The following is a 25,237-nucleotide window of genomic DNA, read 5'->3' as shown; positions in this document are numbered from 1 at the left end:
GAAAAAAAAAAGAAAGAAAAGGTCAGAAGCAATTTTACGACTCAGTTTGTCCGGATGACATTTTGACAAAATTAGTTGTGACAGTTCAATGAAGTGTGACTGATTTCTGCTGAGTCAGCAAATGATGACCTGGAAACTGATCAAAGTCTTGCAGCCAATTCCTGAGGCCTTTGACTTCTGGGGGTAGAATAGAAGACCCTTTACTCTACTGTTTCTGATGGAATTCCATTGAGGGTCCGAGGGAAGGTTAGAGACATGGAATCCGAGATGGTTGTTTTCAAAGCCTTAACACTAGAGGCAGCTGCCTGGATTTGTGTCATCGATGCCTTTTCTGGAAGACAAGTGGTCAGCCAATGATGAACAACAACTTCCTCGGTTGTAGGAAAACAGATGTAGGAAAAGTTATGGGAGGCCTTGGCGAAGCAAAATTTTTGTAGGGACTTGACAGAGGTTCCGGCTTTTCCGGAAGGAAATGTCGGGCTGAGAGATGCTTCTGTTGTCTTCATCAGTTCAACTTGATCATCCAGATGGAGCTCCGCATGAAGCATCTTTGTATTGGAATATCTGTTAGAGGAGTTTGCCTTCTGAATTTTACCCAGCCTGCCCTCATTTATTCACCTTCTGAATGATGGCTGGGATCTGCCAAAAAAAACAAAATACAAGTTTAGTAATATAAATTGCAAGTTGCGTTTCTGTTCTGTGCATCTAGAGATTATTTAAACCCTTCAAACCATCTGAATTTTGGGGTTTAAGTGGGCCTGGAACTCAGCCAGTGAAACATCTTCAATTTGCCAATGGTGTATTTCCTTTAGTTTAGAAGAACCCTTTATTAGTCCTTTGAGAGGAAATCCACATTTTTCACATTGGCCAAAAATAGACCGATCCTTTGGAAATGAAGGAGAAAGATCAAATCTATTGGGAATAACTACCTCCTATGCGTTAGGGGGTTTACCTCGCTGAAAGAGTTTGTTAGAGGGGCACACCACAGAACTAACTGGCACCTTTTCTATCTATACTTAATTCCCTAGCAGGACTTTGGCAAGAAAACACAGATTGACTGAACTCCTGCAACCCACACTCTGAAGATGATCTTAGCGTTTATATTAGTAGACCTCAAAAGTCTTGGAATTTGTCTGTCTTTGACATGTCTTAGAAATCATTCTGATCGTTCATTAACTAAAAAGCTGGATGACAAACATACAGGATGACGACCAAAGAAGCATCCATTGATCCTGCTTTGTCAATTTTTGTGATACACTGGACAGGAATGGTGGCAAATTGCCTTTTTTATTTATATTCAGCTCGGCTAGCTTCAAACTAATAAATGGATATACAGTACTTTATTAGAGCTGTGCAATTCATTGACAAAGCTTCGAGTTGCTGACTGAACAAATGCTCTCGTACTTTCAACATGTGCTTTATGAAATCCGCGGATTTTTTGCAAGGCTTCGCATCATAAAACGCGGCGAAAATGTAGACGCGCTCACCAAAAGTGGTCATTCTGTCAGCGATTCTCCCTCACTTTAGCGAGGGAATGCCCACATGCCCAGTTCTTTGCCTTATCATTTCTTTTTAGACAATTGCCGTTGGATGTCCCCCTCCCTGTTAATATTCAGGAGAGCGTGTATCTCATCATCCATCCACCTGTAATTTTTTTCTTTCCTTTTCATTTCAAAATATTAAACTGGCCACAGTAGTGAAAGAAACTGCTGAGTCACATCATTGATGTTGCTGATAGTGAGAAAAGAGCACACCTACCCAAAACAACACACCCCCTAGTTCAACCAACCAATCAGCGTTAAAAGCCCTGCTCGATGGTTTTAGGGAGGTAGGCAATGTCCCTACTCTATTTCTTAGGAAGAACTTGGTGAAAACTTTGAGGCCCAGAAGGTTTTTTGTTTGTGTGTGAAAGAGGATCAATGCAAACTGTAAGGGTACATCAGGAAATTATCAAATTAGTCCCTGCAGTTTAAAAGGCACTCTAGGGTTGAAAAGTAGAACTTTCCCGGTAATAGTCAGTCGCGGGGGCACAAAGTCTTTTAGACGCTAACAACAATTTACATTTACATTGACAAATTCAGTCTTTCGTAACCGAGCCCATACTGTCTGCACTCAAGTCAGGCAAAATACCACCATACACCTTCAATGATTTTTGGTTACCGTATTTCTCCAAGTACAAGTCAAGTTTTTTTTTTTTTTTTCCTCTTTTTCAACCCCCATATTAGGAAGGTCAACTTATAACATTACTCAGAACAGACCAATTTTTTTCAACTTATCTGTGTTTGAGTAACATTAATTCAAACGCGAAATAAGTCATATTGTGTCATTATAAGGCTTAAAATTATTACATATACCTCTAATTCGTCGTTTGAATGCACTTTCATCAAGCGCTAATTTATTGCCTTTTTGTCGTCAACAAGGAAGTTGTGTAGATCATTTCTTCAGCGGACTTTGACTAAGAATGAAAGAAAAAGACGGCTTGACTTGTCCCCTTCAGCACTTATCAGGTGGGGGCGGAGAACCAATGATGGGCAACCTTCCACAACCATCTCACACCAGTTGTCAGTTGGGTAAAGAAGATCCCAAGTAAGATGATCAGCAAATCAGCTCTGAAGACCTCCATTTCAAACAAATTGAATGAGTCCGAAGAGGAGGAGTATTAAAATGTTTGAACGATTGACGAGGTGATAGGAGAGGACGTCTGGGTGTTAAACGGCAGGAGCTATATGGCGTTTCAGATAATGCTGATGACTTTGAGGGCTCCCTGACAAATTCATATTCAGCTGTGTCTAAAAAAATTAGGGATGGAAACTTCAAATCATTTTATTGTTGCAACATTAGTTTCAGCACTTGCGTCTATGTGCATGCATACATTGCTTTGCACTTGTCCCCCCCCCCCCGCCACATAACCGCAACAGTATGTCATTCGATATACAATGTAGAAATGTGTCTAGAAGTACCATAATTTTGTCATTTTAATAACACACATCATGTGTTATCATTGGAAGCCATGATCTATTTACCCACTAAAGTCACGGGAAGACATATACTGTAATTGCTTTTTTTTTTTTTAATTAAAGTAAAGTAAAAAAAGGACGGGGGGGGTCGACTTATAAGCGAGGTCGACTTGTACTTGGAGAAATAGTTTTTTTTTTTTTGTTTTTTTTTTTTTAATAAATATCAGAAATCGTTAAAATGACCAGTTTCCTCACATAGATGAGTCTTAATAATTGTTTAGTGGCCCGTGTAATACAGGATCATAAAATGTCCAAACAATGTTCTGTTTTGCGGTGGAGCTGCTACTATATGTTAGAGTTCCTGAACATAAATGACACCACCCAGGTTGTTGAAACTTACTTCACCACAATGTTAGGGTGATTGGCATTCCTCCTACTCATTATGAGATGTCTCCTCTCCAGTATAAATTCAGTAAGGGAGGTGTGCTCCCGAGATGTCTTATATTTATTGATGATTGATACCTTATTGCCAGCCAATGGAGATGCTCCATTCATGGTGTAATAAAACACGGTTGCTGGTTGGCTTTTCTCGTTAGTGATGTAACTGTAGCATGTTGTTGCTGAAAAAAAACGGAGGACACCCAATGATATAAATTGTGGATGGCCTTGCTGTTGTAATTCTCCTATGGAGCCTTCTGACTCAGAGGTCTCCATCAATCATGTCCTGACTCACGCCACCCTTCATCAGCGTACCCATTGGAGTCACTATATCCGGGGACTTTTAATCAAACATTTACTTTTGCGTGGCCAGCCTTGCTTTATTTGCTCAATGACGTTTCATCAAAGAGGTGTTCAATGGGGAGGCAATATTGGTGTTGGTTATTTTTAGGTGACTCACATCCAGTCTGGTCAGCATGAAGGGAGACAACATACTTGTAGATACACATGAACACACACTGGTGCCACCTGCTGACCATACATTTGTTGCGTAGACAGCTGCTTGATAAAGCGTTGGTGAACAAAACCACTACATTCTCACTTTATTCAAATGGAAATCCTGCTAGTTTTCTTATAAATATTGATGTGCTGGCCTATAAAATTCCAAAGCCAGCTGTCAGAAGAAATGCCCTTCAGCCAGCAGACTTTACAGACTGCTGCGGTGTCCTACAAAAGAAATATGATCACATAATATTAATAATCCCCCTCTCTTTTGTGTGTGTGTGTGTGTGTGTGTGTGTGTTTGTGTGTGCCTGCAGGCTGACTGGATTGGTCCAAGCTGTGCTGTTTGCAGAAGCTGGACTTGCAAGAGACAAAAGGTAACGAGCGCCAAGTGCTTTAGATCACATATGCATGATGAAATTGTTATATTGAGTGTTGCTGGTTACTGGGATCTCCCATCTTCACTCACCATGTAAGGATCAGCCAGGATTTTTTTTAATGCCTTCTTCCCCTTGGGGTAAAGAAGAGCTCATGCACGAACAACAGACATCAACATTGATTTAAGGCAGTATGTAAAGCGCAATGCGACATGTATGGAATTTAAGAACAGGGAGAGGAATCATTTGACCCATCAGCTGACTGTAACGTGATTGAGACTCTAAGCTTGTGTTTCGAAAGTGGCTGTGAAAGTTCAATTTTCAGCTTCCCACATTGTAAGTACTGTTGCCTGTCAGATGACTGGAGCATGCTATCCTGATGATAGTGAAGCACTTTAGTGTAGAGACACCTAAAAAATGGTGTAATCATCCTGCAACCTTGTAAAAATACTTGAATTGCTTTGTTTGAGGTATAAGGGTTTGTGGTTTGCCACGCCGACCAAAAGTAAGATTACTATCTATAAAAATTGTTTGCTTTTTAACATTGACAGAAGGAAAAGGCAATATAAAAAAAAAAGCTTTCAATAACTGTTAACTACTTTTTTTTACAGCATTTATACAGGTGAAAGGTTTGTCTAGGCCAGGGCTCTCAAACATACGGCCCACGGGCCGATTCTGGCCCCCAAATGGGTTTAATCTGGTCTGTGAGAAATTTTGTGAAATACAAAAATTAGCTGATTTTTTTTTTAATGGATAAAAAACTTGATATGTTTTATGATAATTAGTAATGTTAATGTTTGATGATTAATTGCAATGTTTTGCTTTTACAATTTTGGATAGTAATGAAAAAAACAAATAAATTAGAAGTTGCTGTTTTAAAAGTTGATTTTATTGGTCTGGCCCACTTGGGAATAGATTTTCCTCTATAAGGCCCGCAAACGAGGTTGACACCCCTGGTCTAAAACCCAAATACATCTCAGTGCCTGACAAAAAAATAAATAAATAAAAGCCCACCCCACTATTTGAGAAGCACTGACTTAGGGGAAACCATGCACATTAATTTTTGTTCCTCTCTTCAGTGTAGTCCAATCATCTCACATGCTGGGCTTTGTATGTTGGAACTAGCCACTGACATTTCTTCAACCATTGTTCCAAATGGACTAAGTCGTGTAAGCCTGTGCTACCAAGAAAAGGTCACAATTACAATGAAAGTCAGGAAGTCCACGGCTCCCAGTAGTGTGTAGTATTTTGATCCGCCTAGCCCTAAAACCACCTAATTGTAGCATTCTCCTGCTGAGCAACATCATTTCAGTGATATATTGAATGTTACAACTAGCATCTCAATAACAGCTTTCTGTTCAAATTTACCAAAAAAGTAAAACGCCATAGTTTGCGGGCTATAAGCTGACACTTTTTTCCCCCATTTTGAACACGGTGGCTTTTAAATAGTACTTAACTCATATAGCGCTTTTCCACATACAACTCTTTAAAAGTGCTTTACCTCGACTACTTGTCCTACCTGACTAACAATTTCAATATATGGCATTTTTATTATTATCTGCCTTTTTGAAAATTTGATGGTCGCTAGTCAATCACTTTAAAACTGACCAAAGAGATCAATTTATTGGTATTCTCAGTTAACTTTATAAGATATTGTGCAGACCTAGGGCTGTCACTAATAATTGTTTTAATGGTCGATTACTCAGCCATTATTTTTTGATCATTCCACTAATTGCGATTATATATTTATTTGAAATTAGCTAAAGTTCTAATGCAGGTTCCAAATAATTTTATGAGCCCTTTACGTCACCTCAAAGACTAGCCTCAAAGAGTACGCAAAATAAAAACTATGGACAGTCAGCCACGTTCTAAAACTAAAACCTGGCTAAAGAAAATACCAAAATGAACTTTTCTTTAACTAGTGTGGGGAACACTGACATACGCAGAATGTTTTGTTTTGGTTTTTAGTTCGTTTAAAATGATTGACGCACATATTATTGTAACACCTCTTAAGTGTACATTTAACGTAACATTGAATAATTTTGTGTTTGAATTCTTTAAGGTTAAGATTCTTTGGGTTTTGTATTTGATGTTGTTTTACGTTTTTATCATTTTGTAATGTGAAAGAGCCCAACTAGGGAGCAGTGTGACTACATTGTCCCTATCACTATCAAGCGTCATTCATTCATTCAATTTCGGGTAAAACAATTAACAAGTTGGAAGTTCCCGATTTAAGAAAGCACATGCTTGGAGTGAGATAAGCAAATAACGCAGAAAATAAATGAGAAATTTATTAAAGTGACTAGTCGACGATGGGGAAACACCGTTAATGATTTTCATAATCGACGTTGTCGTCAAAATTGACAAAATCTATGCAGAATTTTGCAACAAAGAGGAATGTTATCTAACATTTATTTTAAAAAGAATCAACATTATACAAGAAGTTGACTTTTCTATTGTTTGTGCTAACATTTTTTGCTTCAATGAAATTAAAAATCTGTCAAATATTGGATATCTAAGAATAGGTATCGGCCCCAAATAAAAACATGACAGTCTATCTCTTACTTGATTCACTTTTACATGGTTATGGTTTGAGTTGTAGTCTGTTTTAACCCCTTCATTTTCACAGATATTCTAATGTATCACAGGCAGCTTTTATTTCAATACAGTTTAGCAATTCCTCTGTGTATTCTGTATCATGACTCGATTGAAAAGCGTGACAGTAGCGTGCGATGTATTGTATTTTGCTTCTATCCAATTGTACATGGAATGCATGAGAAAAATCCAGAGGATGTCCCATGAGAGGTTGTGGCTGTCATCTGCCATGCATATCTAATTATGTAGTCCCTGTCCACTGATTTCGCGGCGCTAGCTAACAAAGGCCACACATGAAGGAGAAAGCATTGTGGAGTCAACGCTTTGTTGGCGAGTCCATCATTGTATGTGCATTTTCCACCCCTTTTTTTTTAAATTATGATTATTTTTACAGCAGCCAAAATAGAAGGCAAAAATCTGTTTTGTTTCATGTTACACAGCAGCACAACACCCCTGGGAGCTGCTGAGATCAGTCTCACAAAAACAATAGGGGGTCATTTAGGCAACAAACAAGGCATGAATACAAACTTCCATGCTAGCATCTTGTTAAGTGCACTAATGTGTGTGATTGTGCAAGGACTTGCTGAGCAATCAAAATGTTAATGCAGGAGCAAAATCCTCCATGCATCGATCTCTTCTTAGAGGAGTGTGCAGAAGTGAGAGATCAGCTTTTCTCTGCTTGCCTCCCTCTGGATTGCCCCCCCTCTTCACATTGAGTAAGAAGCAGGGTAAGGGAGGAAGAGGAAATGATGTCATCCTTCCATGCTCGGTCTCAAGGGTAGTGATATCATTGTTGATGGATTCACAGGCTTTCGCTTCCCCTGCTTCTTTTCTCCTTATTTTCTCTGAAACAAGTCCGTTAAAGTGACAACTTTTATCGTATATCCGCCAAGGCGCTTTGGGAACAGGTTACAGCTTAATCTAAAACAGAAAAAAAAACAACAATTGCATCAAAGTGGCTGAAACCTAAAAAAAAAAAAAATAATTAAAAAAAAAACTTTTTTGTAATTACACTTCACATGACAAAAACAAAGTAATTTCATCCACGCCCCGCTAAGCACCCCCCCCCCCCCCCCCCCCCCCCACACACACACACACACACACTCCCGGCTTTTTGGGTTTGCCTCCATTATAACTGTCTGGATTCCCTTAATTATTCTCTCAATTTTAAATATGGCTCCATTCCAACACTTCCACCAGGCAAACCTAAAATTATGACGTGCGCTATGTCCTGATATAGAGCAGTGGGAACAGATCACGTTAAGCATGCTGAAGAGACTTTAAAAGCTTTTTTGGTTTAGTTGTGGCACCATAAGGCTGGATGGGGCTGTCTGCTGCGTTCAGCTGCGGGCGGCTGAAAAGGCGGCTAGTCCAGATGCATGCTTCTACAGATGTTGGCATCTAGCCTTCTTTTTGGCCTAAAAATACACCCTGTAACTCTCTGTGAGCATCTGTCAGTTTCCTTATGCTACACAACAGCTGCTGGTCAAGTCCATATTTAACTCTGTTTGAAATGTCAAAGATCACGGCCAGGAGGTGAAGGCCACTTCCTGCCTGTTACAGCGTGAAGTGTCAAAACTGTGCCGTGTTTTGAAGTCTTAACCCTCTTTTCCCTGCGATGTCTCTGTGGGTTTGTTTTAAACGTGTTTCTTTTTTTCATAAGATGTTGTTGTGGGATAATCACAACCATAACTGTGGTCAATATACTGCCATTCAAAGCCAACTTTTGCCCTTGTTGTGTTGACAACTCATAGCGGATAATAAAAGGATACAGCAATTTTCCACCCCTTGGAGGTAGTGTCAGAGCAGGAACAATCATAGTCCATATCGCCCTCAACAGAGAGATGCTGTGAATTCCACAGTGCTGGGACAAGTGTGTGAAGTTTCACTTTAAACCCTAACCTCTGCCTCTTTTTTTCTGTCCAGCAATTATTTTTGTACCTCACTCTTCTGAAAGCCGGTACAGTATAGCTCTGTGTACTTGCAGTTTGGCACCCACAGATTCATCTCATTTTTTTAATCCACTCATCCATCCATCCATTTTCTAGAACCGCTTATCCTCACAAGGATCGTAGGCTTGCGGGTACCTATTAAGCGGACTTGGGGCAGTAGGCCGGTGAGACTGAACTGGTTGCCAGCCACATTCAGGCCACATAGAGACGAACACACATCATCACACCTAAGGACAATTTAGTACGTCCAATACACCTGCCCTGCATATTTTTGAAGTGTGGGAGGATGCCGGAGTTCTCAGAGAGAACCCACACAGGCTTGGGGAGAACATGTAAACTCCAAACAGAAGAACCAGAGCAAGGTGGATTTGAACTTGAGTCCCTCAACTGTGAAGCAGACGTGCTAACCACTGAGGTGCTCTAGTTTTTTTTGTTTGTTTGTTTGTTTTTTGTTATTTCTCCACCCCCTGTTGACAAGAAAGGCTGTCTGCATGTGTTCTCGACAAATAGGTTCCCATAAATATTATAAACTTGCCTTAATACAACCAGCGAACCAAAAACAAGTTTGGATGACATTTTTCTTGGTGAACCATTTATATTGTATATTTTCCTTCTCAGCACCACAGGTACACTTTAAACTCAGAACACGGTTTCGTCAGTGTAAAACCTTGTGTTTACTTGAAGAGCTGTAATTTGTGTCATGTGAATCAAAATGTGAATGACCACAAAACCGATGTTCTTCAAATACTGTGGTAGTACAGCTAGTTTAGGTGCCCTGAACTGCACTCAAATTGCAATTTTCTTTGTTGGACGGTGCCGCGTTCTTGGAAAAAGTAAATGTCAACACAAACGAGTAGGGATGGGCGAGTGCCGATATCAAGTATCGTTGTCAGGCCGATTCCTGTCCTTATTTCAAGGTATTGGTACGAGCAATGCCAGTCTATACTTATATCAACTTCTCTCTTGGAGCGATATTATGATCACCAACTAGAAAGTACAAATTACAAGAATATAAAATTGCTATTCATTTCCTAATATTTGAAGTAAAATACTACATTGTGATTGGTAGATTTTTTTTGGGGTGGGAGGATACTTTGTGTATCAAAAGTACAAATGGTGTCGGTACTTGCTATCAGTGGCTGCTCAAGAGTCGTGTGCTCGTATTGATATTGGCCTGAAAAAAAAATGGCAACTAACCACCCTAAAACGAGCCCAGATTTAGGTGCGAGACTGAGTTGTTTTTTTTTACAGAGCAATTAAAACGTAATACTGTAAATAAATTGCACAAACGAACCAATAAAACAAGATGAGCAGAACGTGAAATAAGATGAGTGGAACTGTGCCGGACAGTTAAAAAAGTAGAGTGGGGTGATGGAAAGACGGGTGGGAGGATGATTGCATGCTTTCATTTTGTCAGACAGGAGGAGTGTGGCTTCTGTAGCAAAGTAATTACTATTTACTTTACGCACACACACGTATATGTCTTTAGGACGACTTGCTGTCTCAGCTCTGTTTGACAGAAAATGCAGTTGTGTTTTTGGCTCGCTCAGGACTTAAGAATGTGCAGCTAAACGGCAGTTAGCCATCCAATGTCCTCGTGTTTTTTTCCTCCTGTTTTGATTTGTTGTGCTTTGCTGCGTGTGTATTTGAATGAGTTTATTTAAGCCTAGACCGGCTTGCATGCAGCTATGATGTAATGATAACTTGCGCCAAACAGAAATGTGTGATAGTGGCTTATTGCAAGTCTTAAATTGAAATCTGCAGCAAAGAAAACTCTTTAATGATTTTTCCCACTCAGCGCTAAAAACGAGAGAGAGAGAGAGAGAGAGAGAGAAAGAGAGAGAGGGGGAGCACATGAAAAGATAAGTATGATGTTGCAGCTTTAAAACATCAATTAGCTGAATGGATCTTTTCTTACTTTGCATCTACTTCAGTTATCCCAAATTTGAGTGCTATGACATATATGTGATCATCAAGGTGTTGCAGAAAAGTATCCAATTTCACTTAATTTGTTTCTAAATTATTTATAAATGACATTTATTTACAATTTCATCATAAATAGATATACAGTGTTTATCTTTGTAAGTCTGCCTTTGCCACTTCTTGTCTTGCCAGTTGATTACAGAACACAGTACTGTACATTTGTCTTATATAAAGACCAATAAACCCATGTAACGACCTGTTGCGATTCGTACAACAAAGTCATGGCTTTATGGTAAACTCATCGGATTTGTGTGCAACCGTACTTTTAACTGAATAAATCAACATGTGGATAATTGAGCTCAGTTTACTACAATTTTGTTTTTATACATTTTGGGGATGGTGAAGATTTTTCAAGATGTAAAAGGAGTGCCTTGGCCCTCTAAAAGCTGGGAAACTTTTTCATCAATATAGTTTGTTTTTTAACTTACCCCCCCCCTTACATTTTTTTCTTGCATTACATATGACCTACTCAAATTGTAATTCTTGCTTTTGTTTGATTTTGATTCATAAAAAGTCAGGTTGTCTTTGCGTTTGGATAATGTTAAGACTTTCCTTTGCCTTGAATGGGCGGCGTTGTGCAAACAGTAAATTGTCGTACAAGACTGCAGCTGGGGGACTTCCTGTCATCGCACAAGCTCACAGAGCGGCCCTGTGCTCAGGCCTCTGAAATGACAGAGCAGCCAATCCACAAGGATCTAATTGTAGCGCCACAGTCCTCGCCCCGTGTGTGCGTGTTTTTCAATGTATTTGTTTGTGGCTCAGCATGATCCTGCTCTCTAATCTCATGTATGCGTTGGCTCCATTTGTCCCCCTGCAGAGAGGGGCGACGACAAAGCAGCGGCCCAGAAATAGCTCTTTGTGCTGGGGTCACTGCCCGCCTGGGTGGAGACCAGGTGGAGACAGTTTGGAAACATTTAGAGCGAGATCACGTCAAAGGCAGATTAAATATAGCAAGTCTTAAATTACCGTTTAGCTTCAGCCTCTACATTTACTTCATTTTCTGACAGTCTAATCATTTTAATCATTTATGTATCTAGTTATTAAACTACAAAAAAAAAAGTCAAGAGGAAACGTGGGAACATAGTGCTTGCAGCCGCTGGATGGCGCCGTCACCTCTTGGTTTTGCTTGCCAAACAGTTCATTGCTTTTACCAAGGAAGTTTTATCTCATCATGGATTTGTCACTTTATTTGTTTTAGGTCACAATTGTTTATGCTTGGTTCCGTGTAAATTGTAGGTCGCGACTACATTGTCATGTAAAATACTATCAACACATTCCTTTATTTAATGTCATAATTAATATTATTATGTCAGTTATTTCATCGATGTTATGTACCATTTTATTAATTATAATGATCGTATGGTGTTTTGCACTGCAGATGTACTTTTTTGTTTGATCATTGTTTGTTCATTATTTGAATTGTTTTATTATTTAGTTATTTTACTACATAGTTTCATCGCAATGTTTTATTTTGTTTATTCTTCATGGCATTTATTTTAATCAAATAATCTTTTTTTAAAAACTAAATAGACAAATATATCATATATATATACATATATATATATATATATATATATATATATATATATATATATATATATATATATATATATATATATATATATATATATATATATATATATATATATATATAATCTTGGACTTGAGATGTTTACTCCAAAGCTAAAACTAGGCTCAAGAAAAAATAAAAAACATACTCACACGACTCAGTAAATAGTGTTTGGTTTGTGTGGTATATTTTACTTTTCCTTCCAATTTGATTGTGTTCAAATGTTGCTGTCAAGTTTTATGGAGAAACTGTATATTACATGTGTGGAATTGGCATGTTTTGTTTTTGTTTTTAATTACTTTGAAGCTGATAGATATTGAATATTGTATCGTAGCGTTGCAAGTGAGCTAAAGATTAATGCAATTTTTTTGCAGTTGTCAGATTGTATAGTTTATTTCACACTTGTATATACTTGATATAGTATATTTTGCATTTTACACTGGGGCGGTTGTAGTTTTACCAATGAAAATCCCTTATACCTCTATAAATTGCTTGTCACATGAGGTACCTGTCCAAATGTTATTGTTATATTTTATTTCCGAGGGTTGTTCGCTTGTCAAGTTCACTTCGTACGCGTGTTTCTCTTTTCTTGTCAGATGGACCAGCTGTCTGATGAGGAGGTGGAGGTCAGAGAAGGGGAGGAAGAAGAAGATAGCGATAAGGAGGATCAGGATCTGGATAAGATGTTTGGAGCCTGGCTGGGAGAACTGGACAAACTCACACAGGTACAGTACACATGCTGAACTAAACAGTCCTCTTTTACTTCACTTTTGCATTGTATGACATGCATTTCCTGTTCTCGGACCACCCAGAGCTTGGATGATGGCCGCCCAGAGCGTGCCCCGCAGCGTAAGGCACCCCTCAGACAGGAGACCAACATGGCCAACTTTTCTTACAGATTCTCCATCTACAATATCAACGGTCAGACTCCCAATATGCTCACTTGCATCCTTTGTGATATGTCTCACCCAGGTGCTTTTCTGTCTGGTTGCAGAAGCACTGAATCAGGGGGAAAATGTTGATCTGGATGCCCTTATGGCAGACCTCAGCTCCATTGAGCAGGAGCTTAGCACCGTCAACCCCAAACAGAACAGCAGCATGGCACGTCTTGGACTCACCGATACCAAGGTACACCTGCTGTTCTGACAATGCATAACGTCTTGAATTCTTTCAATCATTCATATCCCACATATATCTAAACAAAATATCTCTAAATTATACATCACAGGTCTCGGCGCAGCAGCACTGTGGTCCCTCATTTTAATAAATGCGTGGAATCTTACAACATGTAGTGAAAGACCTGCGCACTCTATTTTTGTCGTTTCGCTTGATTTTTCCAAAAGTCATTTTCAAACTCCAGCTTCTTAGGGTGTACACAGATCATTAAAGCATCTGTAAAATGTCCATACTTAAATATGCATTATTTCAAAATTATAAGGCTGCATCTTAAAAATGTGGGTAAAACCCTGGCATTACTTGACATAAATTGCTTTAAAAAGACAGACCTTATGTATAAGTTTGCATGGTTTAGGTTTTCCCATCAAGCTTTGAACAAGGTTAAACTTATTAAAACAATTAGTATAACACTCAGAGTATTCTTTAGTGCGCGTTCTCACTGTCTTGCTCATGCAGTTCTTCAAATAGCAAGCAAAGTGTTCTTGCTTCAAGCTGGGTGTTACTAACAATTGAGGTTTGCTCTACAATAGGCACACAAAAGAGAATAAAACACCAGTGTTCAACCAAACCATATGATGTAGCATAACAAAACTATGCTGTCTTAATGCGAATATGTAGTGCAAAATAAGCAGCCTAATGGAAACGAGCATTGTTCTTGTGTTATTACTATCTAATTTCACGCACAACAAATAAATTCCTCAGTGGAAATGGATACCCTCAACCGCAGTTCAGTAAAAACACATGTAAAAATCTAAAAATATAAAAAATCTTATCTTCACAAAGGCAGTTTTTAATCTTCTGGTCCGCATTTTTTTGTTTTTTGTTTTTCCGATCTAGGTCCGCCAGAAGCCCCCAGCAGGCCGCAGTAGCAAGCAACAAACAACAGGGGGAAGCAGTGATGGTGGTGGAGGTAACAATGTCAGTGGCGGCGGCGGCAGCAGCGGGGCAAGCAGCAGCAGCAGCAGCACCAGGGCCTCCCCTGCCGGCACCATCAGAGTTGCATCTGGACAACAAGGGAGGCCGGCGCTGGCGTCCAACTTTAGCCTTGATGACATCACTGCCCAGCTCGAGAAGGTACAGTATGTTGCTAGTATCAGAAGAAGGGTTCTAAAAAACAATCACTAAACTGTATTGAAGTAATTAGGGGGGATTAGCCAGTGGACCCAGATCTCACTAGACACATCCCTGACAAGCATAATACCAACTGAAAAATGTTGTGTGATTAGATAGTGCATTAATCGAGGTTATTTTTAAATGAGCTGTTTCTCTTTTTAATATTTAACCTCGCCCAAGGATATAATATTAATAATTACTTCTCCATGATTCCAAGCCAGTGTGCTGTGACACATTAGCATGATGTGAGAGCTCATCAAGTGTGCCATAGAATTCAGTTTCATTTAATTGGTTTAGAAACAAAATGTGCCTGTGCTATTTCATTTATTTATTGTAATTCAAACAATTGCTATCTTAAGTGAAGACTTAAAATTTTAAAAAAAAGTCCCTTGGGTGTATGCAGACTGAAAATCCAAACCTACCAGTGATTAAATCTTGTGTTGATCCATTGTATAATGGCCTTTAAAGAATTAGAGATGCATGATCACTATACGGCTCAAAGTTTAGCTTAATTAAGACCGCAGTCCCTGCAACTATGCTGTACAGCTTAAAAAAAAATAAATAATCAAATCGCTCTTCAATAAGGTTTCCTTTCTACATTTGTTTAAGGGCAATATTTTACAGGGATTAAAAGATTGCCACTACAGGGAAAGAAGAGAGCATTTATCGCTGATTTCAATCTGAACTCATTAAGCGAATTGGTTTATTTGTCCACTTAAATACCGAAGGAATCCCCATTCAATAAGTCATGTTCAATCAAGCAGACTGAGATTCCTCCAGTGAGATTACTGACCATCTCTGCCTTGCCTTCAGGCATCCATGAGCATGGACGAAGCTGCTCGTCAAAGCTCCAGCCACTCACTCAGCTCAACCACGTCGGCATCTGTGCGGCGCCCAGCATCCGGTCAGCGGCAGCATCGGCGCACGGGATCGGTCGGCACTGTCAGTGAGCGTGAGGTAAATTGACGGATGCTAATGCAAGAAAATAAGTCAAAATACTGTATCAGACTGTGATAATGTGTTTTCAAAAGTGAAGGCTCTCTTATTAATGGGGGTATGTCTGTTTTCACAAATGTGACGTAACATTCAAGCTCATCTTAAAGGGGACACAGCACACAATTGCCCCAAATAAAATGTATATCTAGTACTGGGCTTTTTTTTTTTTTCTTTCCGCACAGAGAGACTTCTGAAGACTTTGTGCTACCACTGATTGCTTGACATAATTCGTCATTTTGGAGGTGATGAGGAGGGTTATGATCTTTGTACCAAACACACTTTATAAAAAGTCACCCTTTTCATTAATGACTGTCTTTACTTAGCAACCTGATACATTTAATGCCTAAGAAATTTGTTTGGACCCTTCACCTGTCTGATATAAAATGTAAACAATGAGATCCTTCCGATGCTGCGGATGTTCTCTTGGCCCATGGCTTGTGCTGTAAGATGCGACAACAAAAATGTCAGGAAATTCTGAGTAGAAGTGTTGCACTTTATTAAAGTAGTTGCAAGTGAGTGCTGACTCCCATTTAGCAAGTTTGAATTTAAATGGTTGTTTCTGAATTTAATTAATTTAATCTGTAGTCTGATAGGGAAGTGAACAGAATAAGCATTTCACTGTGTGGTGTAGTACTATACATGTGACAAGTGTTCCCTCTAAACTGCGCGCATACACAATTGCACAGTGCTCGCACATTCTCAGCGCACAAGAAAATCTGTGTTGCGCATAAAACAAAATGCAATATAACCATATTAAATAATATCTAATATTAGACCTCATCTTATCTTATTAATTAGACCAATAGTAATGTTTTCTGTACCATTTTGCATTGTGACAGTGACAAGTGTCCAGGCAATGATACTAGAGGTTTCACTTCCACTATTTATCCAATCAAATGCATTGACAGAAACCTTCCCTGCATATACAACCCATGCAGGTTAGCTAGCAATCAACAGCGCGGAGTTAAGAGATGCAAATGCTAACCTCTTTTCCTTGCAAAACGACTGAGCAGCGACACATCCACTCACCAAGTCATAGCAAAAAAAAAAAATGCGCTTCTTTAAGATGGAATGGCTGTCGGAGTGTATGAGTGAGATTTTTTTTCTTTTTCACAACTTGTAGCTCATTTATTACCATGGTGACAAGTGTAATATACATTACACTGTCAAGTCTAAAACACTTATTACTCAAGATATAAAAAATAATAACAAACTTGTTGAAAATGAACAAAAATAGCTGTATTTTGATTTGTTGTGATATAAAACATAATAATAATAACAAACTTGTTGAAAAGGAACAAAAATAGTTCTGATTAGTTTGGCAACATGTCAGTCATAGATGCATCGTTATCCCGTAAATGACGGCATCTCTGAAGTTGCTCACCTTGGTCAAAAGCCTGCTCAGGGAATTTGTGCAAATGTCCAGTTGCCTTGAAAATTAGAGGGAACATTGCATGTGACAATAGATCTCTTTGAATCTTTTGGTGTGTAGACTTAATATCCACTGGATATATGGTAACGTTTCAGATGTTATTCTTCCAATATACGTGTTATTGTGCTATCCTTGAAAGGATCTTGCAATAACATTATATTGTGCGCTCCTCTGTGACTCCCAAGCAACACAATGAAAGCAATAACGACTCAGGTTAAAATACTAAAGATTGTTTTAAGCGATTATTTTTTTGAATTATGGATTTGAATTAAAATGAAATTTGTTTTGTGAGTTGTTCAGAGACTACTGTATTTCTCTGATTACAAGTCGAGTTTTTTTCCCCTCATTTTCAACTCCCATATTAGGGGGTCGACTTATAATCGCATAACTCAAAACAGACCAATTTTTTCCACATATCTGTGTTTGAATAACATTAACTCAAATGCGAAAAAAGTACTATCATGTCATTTACATGGCTTAAAATGATTATACAGTATATACCTCAAATTCAATATCGTATGCATCCGTTTTAGAGTGTTTGTACAGAACATCACAAAATGCACTTTGGTCCAGCGCCTAATTGCCTCTTTGTTGTCGACAACAAGGCTGCATGGCTCATTTTTTGACGGACTTTTGACGCATTATGAAGAGTTAAAGATGACTCGTCTCCTTCAGCCCTTGGATTCGCATTTGAACAAGCTGGCATGGATTTTGGCAGGTGGGGGGAGAAAGAGTGAAGTGCAACCTTCCACACTCAAATCAGACAGGATCTATGTAATCACATAAGTCAGAGGTAGACTTATACTTGTGTTTCTGTATAAATTCACCCACATTGAAGTAAAAAAAAAAAGGGGGGGGGCGACTTATAAGCACGCAATTATGCCACAGGTTCAAACCACACGACCAACAGAATTCTCAACCATCAATTAATGACTTGCTTTTCCCCTGTAATGACGTAGAGTAAATCCCTTGTAGGTGCGATCTGTCATCCACTCTTCACGCTCCTCCGTTACATCAGCCTCAGGAACATCTGTCAACTCTGCCTCCTCGATGGAATCCCTGGACAACGTTGTCCATGCCAACAACTCTGACAGCCATCCTGCTTTAGTGCCACCCCCAGCCAACGGCACCAGCCAGAGTCGCAGCACCACGGAGGTAAACAACCACCTCACTGATCAGGGTTGACCCATGCAAGCATTCTACCTGTGCTATTTTACCCCAATGAGGCTCTGATCTCGGCACAGGTTGTCTGCTCAGGATTAAACTGAGCCTACTTTCATTTTTAAAGAGATTATATTTGACATATCGGCTAAATTCATACCCACGTTTTAAGACCTAATATCCAGGGAGTGCATATTTTGAAGGATTGAAATCAATCTGCATTAAAATTCACATTTCAATGTCGATTATCATCCAGCTGCTCCACTGGGATGGTGGGATTGTGGAGCTGTCCTGTGGATCACAGACAAACAAAACAATATTACCCGTCATCACAATTGTAAAGAAAATTCATTTGATAAGATGCTCATGGCCCATTACTGCACACGATCCTATTGAAATGTTTCAAGTTTAAGGACGATATGCAGCATTAGCTTAGGGCTGACAACACAATCGCACACACATTGACGTACGCACGTGTGTGCACGCACGCGCGCACACACGCCTAATCGTGTGTGCATGCGTATGACCTAAATATTAGTAGAGTATGCTTATGCTCTCGATAAAATGATTTCTAGGGATGAAGCAGACAAGATGTAGGTCCGGCAGATAAAAAAAAAAAAAAAAAAGTGTGGAAATGTGAATGTGAAAATGTGTATTTTCAGTTGTAGAATCACCCTTAATCATAATTAGAGAACGCACTTGACGCTGAGCAGTGTCTTTAAGAGCGAAGTATTGAGCATTTGCCTTCCCCATTTTGGATTAAAACATCAAATATACAGTATGTGAGGTTTCCTACAGTTTCTCACTATGATAAAAGTTGTTCTCGCCAGTGTGTATTTGTAGTATTTTTCCCTCACAGGTTTCCTTGCTTTTGCCACCTGCTACCTCACCACACAACTTCCTGCTAAAGCCAGATGCCACATTGATTCACCAGGATTCTATCGTCTGTCTGTGTTTCTCTCTCCTTCAAGCACTCTTATCTGGACAGGGAAACCTCACTGATTCTGAGAAACATAGCAGGGAAACCTTCACACCTGCTGACCAAGGTGACCTTCACTTTCCATTCCTATTCCGCACTGCATGTTCACCCTCTCCTTGCCATGTGCATCCTGGCCTGTCCTTTATATTGCTTTCTATTGTAATTTTGCTTCCAGGGTCATTGTCATTCGGCATGTGTTTTCCCACTAATTTCAAAAAGAATCTGCTTTGTGTGCATTCTGAAGACGAGACTTGCAGATGTGCAATCGTGCAAACTGTCTAAACACAATCCAAAGTAATGCTTTAATAAGAAACGCTACATGCTAAACCTTTGTTCTTATGATATTTTTTGTTTCTTTGTTTTGTTGTTTTACGTTTTAGATATAACCAAATTGACTGTGGTTCAGCCTCAGATCATTTGCACATTTAAAACACATACTGCTCTGAATTTGAGAACGTTTCACTTCAGAGCTTCCGCTGTATTGCTCATTCATAGTGCTTGCAGATTTTTTTTTTTAACCTGACCTTGAGTTAACACCACCTAACAATAACACCTTTCAGCTTTGCAGGTCTTGTGAAATTGCTATATAAAGTCACTGAATGTGTATTGTAAAGGTTAGGTGGTGATTTGAGCTGAATTCTCATTCTTGTGTGATTGCTCGCTAAGGAATCCCCAAATACATCGGTAAAATCTTTGAAAATAACACCTCGGTGGTGTTTAGGGTGAGAAATCAACATTGTGATTTTTTTTGTGTTTTTTTTTTAATGAGGGGGCCCTTAAAAATCCACAATGGTCGAAGCATCAAAATGAGTCTCATTAGTCCAAATGTAATTTAATGATATTTTATGCCATAACCTCACAGGAATTAAATTATATTAACAAAAGATTAAAGTTACTATCACTGGGGGAAAAATGAATCAGGGGAAGGGGATGTAGTGGTAATGCGTATTTTAGGAAAAACTTTGTGTATCTATCCATCAGCCCGAGTGATTTGTATCATAGTGCATTCATTTGGGAGTTGGCCAGCTGCAATAATGGATCTCAGTAGAGGAGCAGTGTGCTAACTAACACAGATCAATGCAGTACATAAGTGCAAGCTGCCGAATAATTGTTCTTGGTTATTGTAGATCCAGATTGATATTATGCTCTAAGGCAGTGGTGTCAAACACATTTTTATTTTGGGCCGCATTATAGTGATAAATTCTTTCAGAGGGCCGGAATGACTGGGAATTCAAATACATTTTAAGTGTGTTGATCACATATTTACCAAGATTTGATATCAGAAGCCGGCAAAAACTGTTCAAAAGAGATTTGGAGAATAACAAAATGTTTGTTTTTCTTCCCCTAAATGTTTAAAAGTTAAAGACAACTTGCAATTTTGGTATTTTAGTCAGAAACCTGAAGTCAAATCAGCATTTCAAGGGCCACAAAAAGTGAGGTGGCGGGCTGGATCTGGCCCCCGGGCCTTGACTTTGACACTCGTGCTCTAAGGGAACGCGCTGACTCCCAGTGGTTGTCCGGTTGTATTTCCGTCACCGTGTTATCTTGTGGCATTTTCTAGATAAAATAGATATTTGAAATCATTTTGGATACTCTACTACTCTCTGGCTAAGCTGCAGGCATCTTAACAGTAAAGGTTAAGGATTTTGTTTTTTCATCCGTTTGTGTGTTGGCCAAGTGGATAGAGTATCGTTAATCCTCTTTGCAGCGAGGGGAGTGATTGCTCGGACCGTCATAGGAAAGCACATGCATGCACACAGCAGTTGGCTGGCATCAGGCGAGACTCCTTTTGGCTTTTGAGCTTTGGCTGTCAAGTCCTCTTCCACAGTATTTCCACAAACTGATCTCCATCTTGCGGTTTACTTCACATAAGTACTTTGGCCTCACTGATCTAAGTTAGCTACATATATCCTCAGCATTGATGGACCCGGAATTTAAATTTTTAGAGCCTGCGTAATTCTGGCACCAGACATCTAATATAATCAGAGGTGTTTATTCTCTTAAGTTTACCATTTTCTTAGGTTTACCATTCCAATTGCTAAAAGTAGGGCAAGTATTAATGTTTACTTTTAACTCCGGATTTGATCTAATCTTTTGTCAAATTTAGGTCCTCGATTAGTCATAGACTTGAGACGTGTGTCAAGTTAAGAACCACTGGATTCACTGTAGATTACTCAGTTTTATCCACAATACGTATGTTCAAAGAGTAATTATAGGTCGTCGTGTTATATCTTGTACAGTGCTGTCAAAGTGTTTGCCTGCTCTGTGATTTCTGTGTTTTTTGCTTATCACTCACAACGGTTTCATTTCATCACACCAATTTTAATATCACCATAAGACAACTCAAGGATGTATAAAATGCATTCTAAATGATGATTTACTACAAAGGGTGGGGGGATACAAACCTATCTGGCCCTATGTGAAAAAGCAGTGGAACAAAGGCAAACCTTCCCAGGAATGGTCAACCAATGGAAAGTAATTCCAAGATTGTGACGACGACTCATCCAGGAGGTTACAAAGAACCTTAAAATAAGATCCAAAGAACTGCAGGCCTCGCTGGCCCCAGTTAAGGTCAGTGATCATAACTCCACTATACAGACGCAGACCAAAAATGACATCCATGGGAGGGTTCCAGGCAAAAACCACTGCTGTCACAAAAGAACAAGCAGGCTCGTCCTACATTTGCCGAAAAGCAAATTGATGATCCTCAAGACTTTTGGAGGAACATTCTGTGGACTGATGAGTCACAACTTTTAACTATTTGGAAGGTGTGCAGCATTACATCTGGCGTAAAGATGGCACAGCATTTGAAAAAAATAGAACATAATTGCGAGCAGTAAAGCCCCCCCCACACACACACACACGCACTTTTATATATCCTTGCCTCAGTGTGATATTAATACTGATACTAATATTCAGGGAAAAAAACAGGAAGGCGACAAATACTTTTTCATACCTCTGTATACTATAAGCACTGTTTCTTTGTCAGTTTTGGGACCTCAGTATTATAGGCATACACACTCTCTGGCCCCATCACTCACACACGTACGACTGCTGGCCTACTTGCGCTCCCTCTATGCAAATGGAATTACTCAGCTGCTGTGTTCTCTTGTCTATTTTGGCTCAAGAGGAACATTGGACATTGTGACTTCAAAGTAAAGTGAATTTAATTTAAGTGAATGGCTAATATAGGTCAAGTGCATATCCAGAGAGTGAAATAAAATGTGTGTGGCCAGCTGCAATGATATCCGTAATAAAGAACTGCTTATCCTTTTTGTTGGTATCATATGACTTCTGTTATAATAGTAGGCCTGCTACAATCAGAATAATGTACTTTTGCCAAAAAATAAAAATAACACTCAGATAACATGTAATACTTGTGAGCAAATATAGCCTAAAATGCTATTACTCAACGGCCACTTTTAACATTTCTAAAAAGTGCATAATCTAATCTACATTAGAATTATTCAGTTATTTTAGTAGGCCTGTCACATATTGCCAGTCATTGTTTTCAGAAAACAGTGTTGTATGGTTTTTATTTAAAATCGATCCCTCTCTCCTTGTTATTTGGGGATCTAAGAAATCTAATGTAAATTGTTCTCTGTTATGTTAGAAAAATAGTCTACTCATTATTATAACAGAATTGTAATTACTGGCAGTACTAAAGTGAAGCATTTTGTCCACGTGGCCTCATATGAAAATAACTTGGCCGTTTTTTGTCTATTTTTATTGATCAGAAACGACTGATAATCTCCACTTTAATTTTAATTTCTCCGATCTAAAGAATTTAAAATGTATATTCAGGTTCTTTTTTTCTCTGTAAACACAGGGTTAAAGTTCATTTGTCTACTTTTGTCTTTTTTTTTTTTAATTGAACAAATTGACAAATTGCTGAATGTGGTACTAATATGTAAAAAGCTTGACAAAGCCCTGTTGGATGGTAGTTCCACGTGAATTATACTTAACTAGACGCAAATCCCTATCAAGAAGAAATCTACTCCGAGGTAATTGCGGGCATGAGAGAAAAACATCGCGGCAGAGAATGGTAGCGTGAGCGCTGCCGCTCCTCCCACCGAGCGGCATCAGCTCTCACTCCCTCCCCATACCTCCATGACGTACAGTCCCAATTCGAGACGTGTGGGGATACGATAGCTGCTGCTTTTTCTTTTTTCCGGCTTTTCGTCTGAGTCGCGTCCATCCTTTCACGCGTTTGCGTTTGGGGGGCGCAGTTAGTTTTGATCTAGCATACAACCACTTGTTTTCGGCTTGCAAGTGTTGTCATCTCTTCTTTTATACCGAGCGCCTGCGTGAGTTGAGCGGTTATTTTGCAACTTGTTTGCATAAAGGTGACGTTAAATCGTAAAGGAGAGCGTCGTGTTATCGAAATGCCCTCCCCCGCACGTACATCGTCAGCCGGTAACTGCATGCGCTCTGTACATGGGAGCCCTCGACCGGGACTCGGTCTCCCATAATCTCTATTTTGTCTTTATGATATTGAGGATGTGGTTGCTATGACAGCGCTCGATTGTTTTGATCTCGCCGAGCGCTTTGTGACTTGTGCCTCTCGTTGGGCCCGACGACGCTAAAGTGACTTGACACAACTCTGAAATGTATTGGGGAAAAAACTGGAGCACAACATTCCAGAGGCGTATTCTTCAGTTTTCCGGCATGATTGGATGTTAACGCAGACAGAATCGGTGAGAGAACACTGAGAAAAGCAATGAATTCCTGCTGGAGGAGTCAGGTAAAGTTGAGATAATTGGAGCCATTTTGGTGGGCGGCAAAGTCATCTGTTGACCCTACTGAGCTGTGTGTGGATCTTTTTTTGCGTGCTTGCAGGAGGAGCAGGCTGCCAAACTGAAGGCAGACAACATCAGAGTTGCCCTGGAGAAAATCAAAGAGGCCCAGGTGAAAAAGGTGAGGTTGTCTTTTACAGATTTTGCTCACAACATTATTTACACCTCTCTGAACAATGTGTGGTAGAAAATTAGTGTTTAGCCTATATTAGTATAATATTTTATTATTTACACCTCTCTGAACAATGTGTGGTAGGAAATTAGTGCTTAGCCTGTTTTAGTATAATATTTTGTTGTCCACTGACCACCTGGCTTTGATTTTAACAAAGGGCCTTTCGCCTAACATAAGAACTCTGTGCAGCTAGAATGGTGATCTTGACAGATAAGAGTTCATTGTACTTTATGGTTTTTGCCTCCCGACTCATTTGAATTACTTCTACTCTGGGGTTGGTTTTCATCTTGTAGGCTCTCGTGTGAGTGAATAAGAATCTTCACTTTTACTTGTCCACACACACTCTTTGGCAGACCACTTATCTGTTCTGTTACATTTGAAGCTTCAAATCAAGGAAACCCAAAAGGACTTTTTCCCCAGACTATTTTACAAATCTTACCAAAAAGCCTATAAATTCCATAACAATTGCAATGTGTTTCAGTGCAAATACTCTGTCAAGAAGTACTGGGCAAGAAATGAATTATTCATATTATTTTCATTTTAAAAAATCAACTATTTGAAAATAAGCAGAGTTGGGAAAGCAAGTTTTGCACAATTGGCAGAATGCCGGATGGATGGTTTGCTTAGGATTTATTATTTAATATACCGTAGTATATTTTCAAAAAATGTTGGCTAGGTCGATTAAAATTATAATTTTCCGCCAGGACTAAGAAACAGGTTTTTGTTTTTGGGCCATATTACCAGGTATTACAATGCAGTATTTGGCCACTTACTGTAACGACTAAAAAGCAATTATTCTATGACTGTAATAAAGTTACAGCTCTATGTTCTTTTGGGAGGGCGATTAGGTAGATACATCACAATCTCTTGAGGGGGCAATGCAACTTTTAATCTAACCTCCCTTTTCCCCCACCCAAGTTAGGAAAGTAAAAACTGGCACCCAACCAACTGAAAAGTCGACTGTAAGTAGCCACTATTGTGCATTTCTTTTAAGTTCCTTCGAGAAGAAAACAAGACCCCATTAATGGTAACAAACAGC

At 39.2% G+C, this 25,237-nt stretch overlaps 1 protein-coding gene across 2 annotated transcripts in view; it reads left to right on the top strand.

The window, feature by feature from the left end:
- LOC148423168 (ras-associated and pleckstrin homology domains-containing protein 1-like) overlaps window positions 1-25,237 on the top strand; it is a 78,046-nt gene that overhangs the window by 18,159 nt on the left and 34,650 nt on the right. The window contains exons 2-10 of one of the 2 annotated variants that reach the window (XM_088416073.1): window positions 4,214-4,273; window positions 12,970-13,098; window positions 13,186-13,294; window positions 13,368-13,501; window positions 14,387-14,623; window positions 15,476-15,619; window positions 18,066-18,245; window positions 19,223-19,297; window positions 24,070-24,147. In XM_088416073.1, coding sequence (XP_088272199.1) covers window positions 12,970-13,098; window positions 13,186-13,294; window positions 13,368-13,501; window positions 14,387-14,623; window positions 15,476-15,619; window positions 18,066-18,245; window positions 19,223-19,297; window positions 24,070-24,147 — 1,086 coding nt within the window. In that variant the 5' untranslated portion in view covers window positions 4,214-4,273. The remainder of the gene's footprint in view (window positions 1-4,213; window positions 4,274-12,969; window positions 13,099-13,185; window positions 13,295-13,367; window positions 13,502-14,386; window positions 14,624-15,475; window positions 15,620-18,065; window positions 18,246-19,222; window positions 19,298-24,069; window positions 24,148-25,237) is intronic. The other variant, XM_088416074.1, reaches the window with a different exon arrangement.

Source organism: Hippichthys cyanospilos, chromosome 5, assembly GCF_059441005.1.
Source record: "Hippichthys cyanospilos isolate Australia breed blue-spotted pipefish chromosome 5, RoL_Hcya_1.0, whole genome shotgun sequence".
Lineage (NCBI taxonomy): Eukaryota > Metazoa > Chordata > Actinopteri > Syngnathiformes > Syngnathidae > Hippichthys > Hippichthys cyanospilos.
Note: the sequence above shows the minus strand (reverse complement) of the source record. Positions and strands in the feature narration are given on the sequence as shown.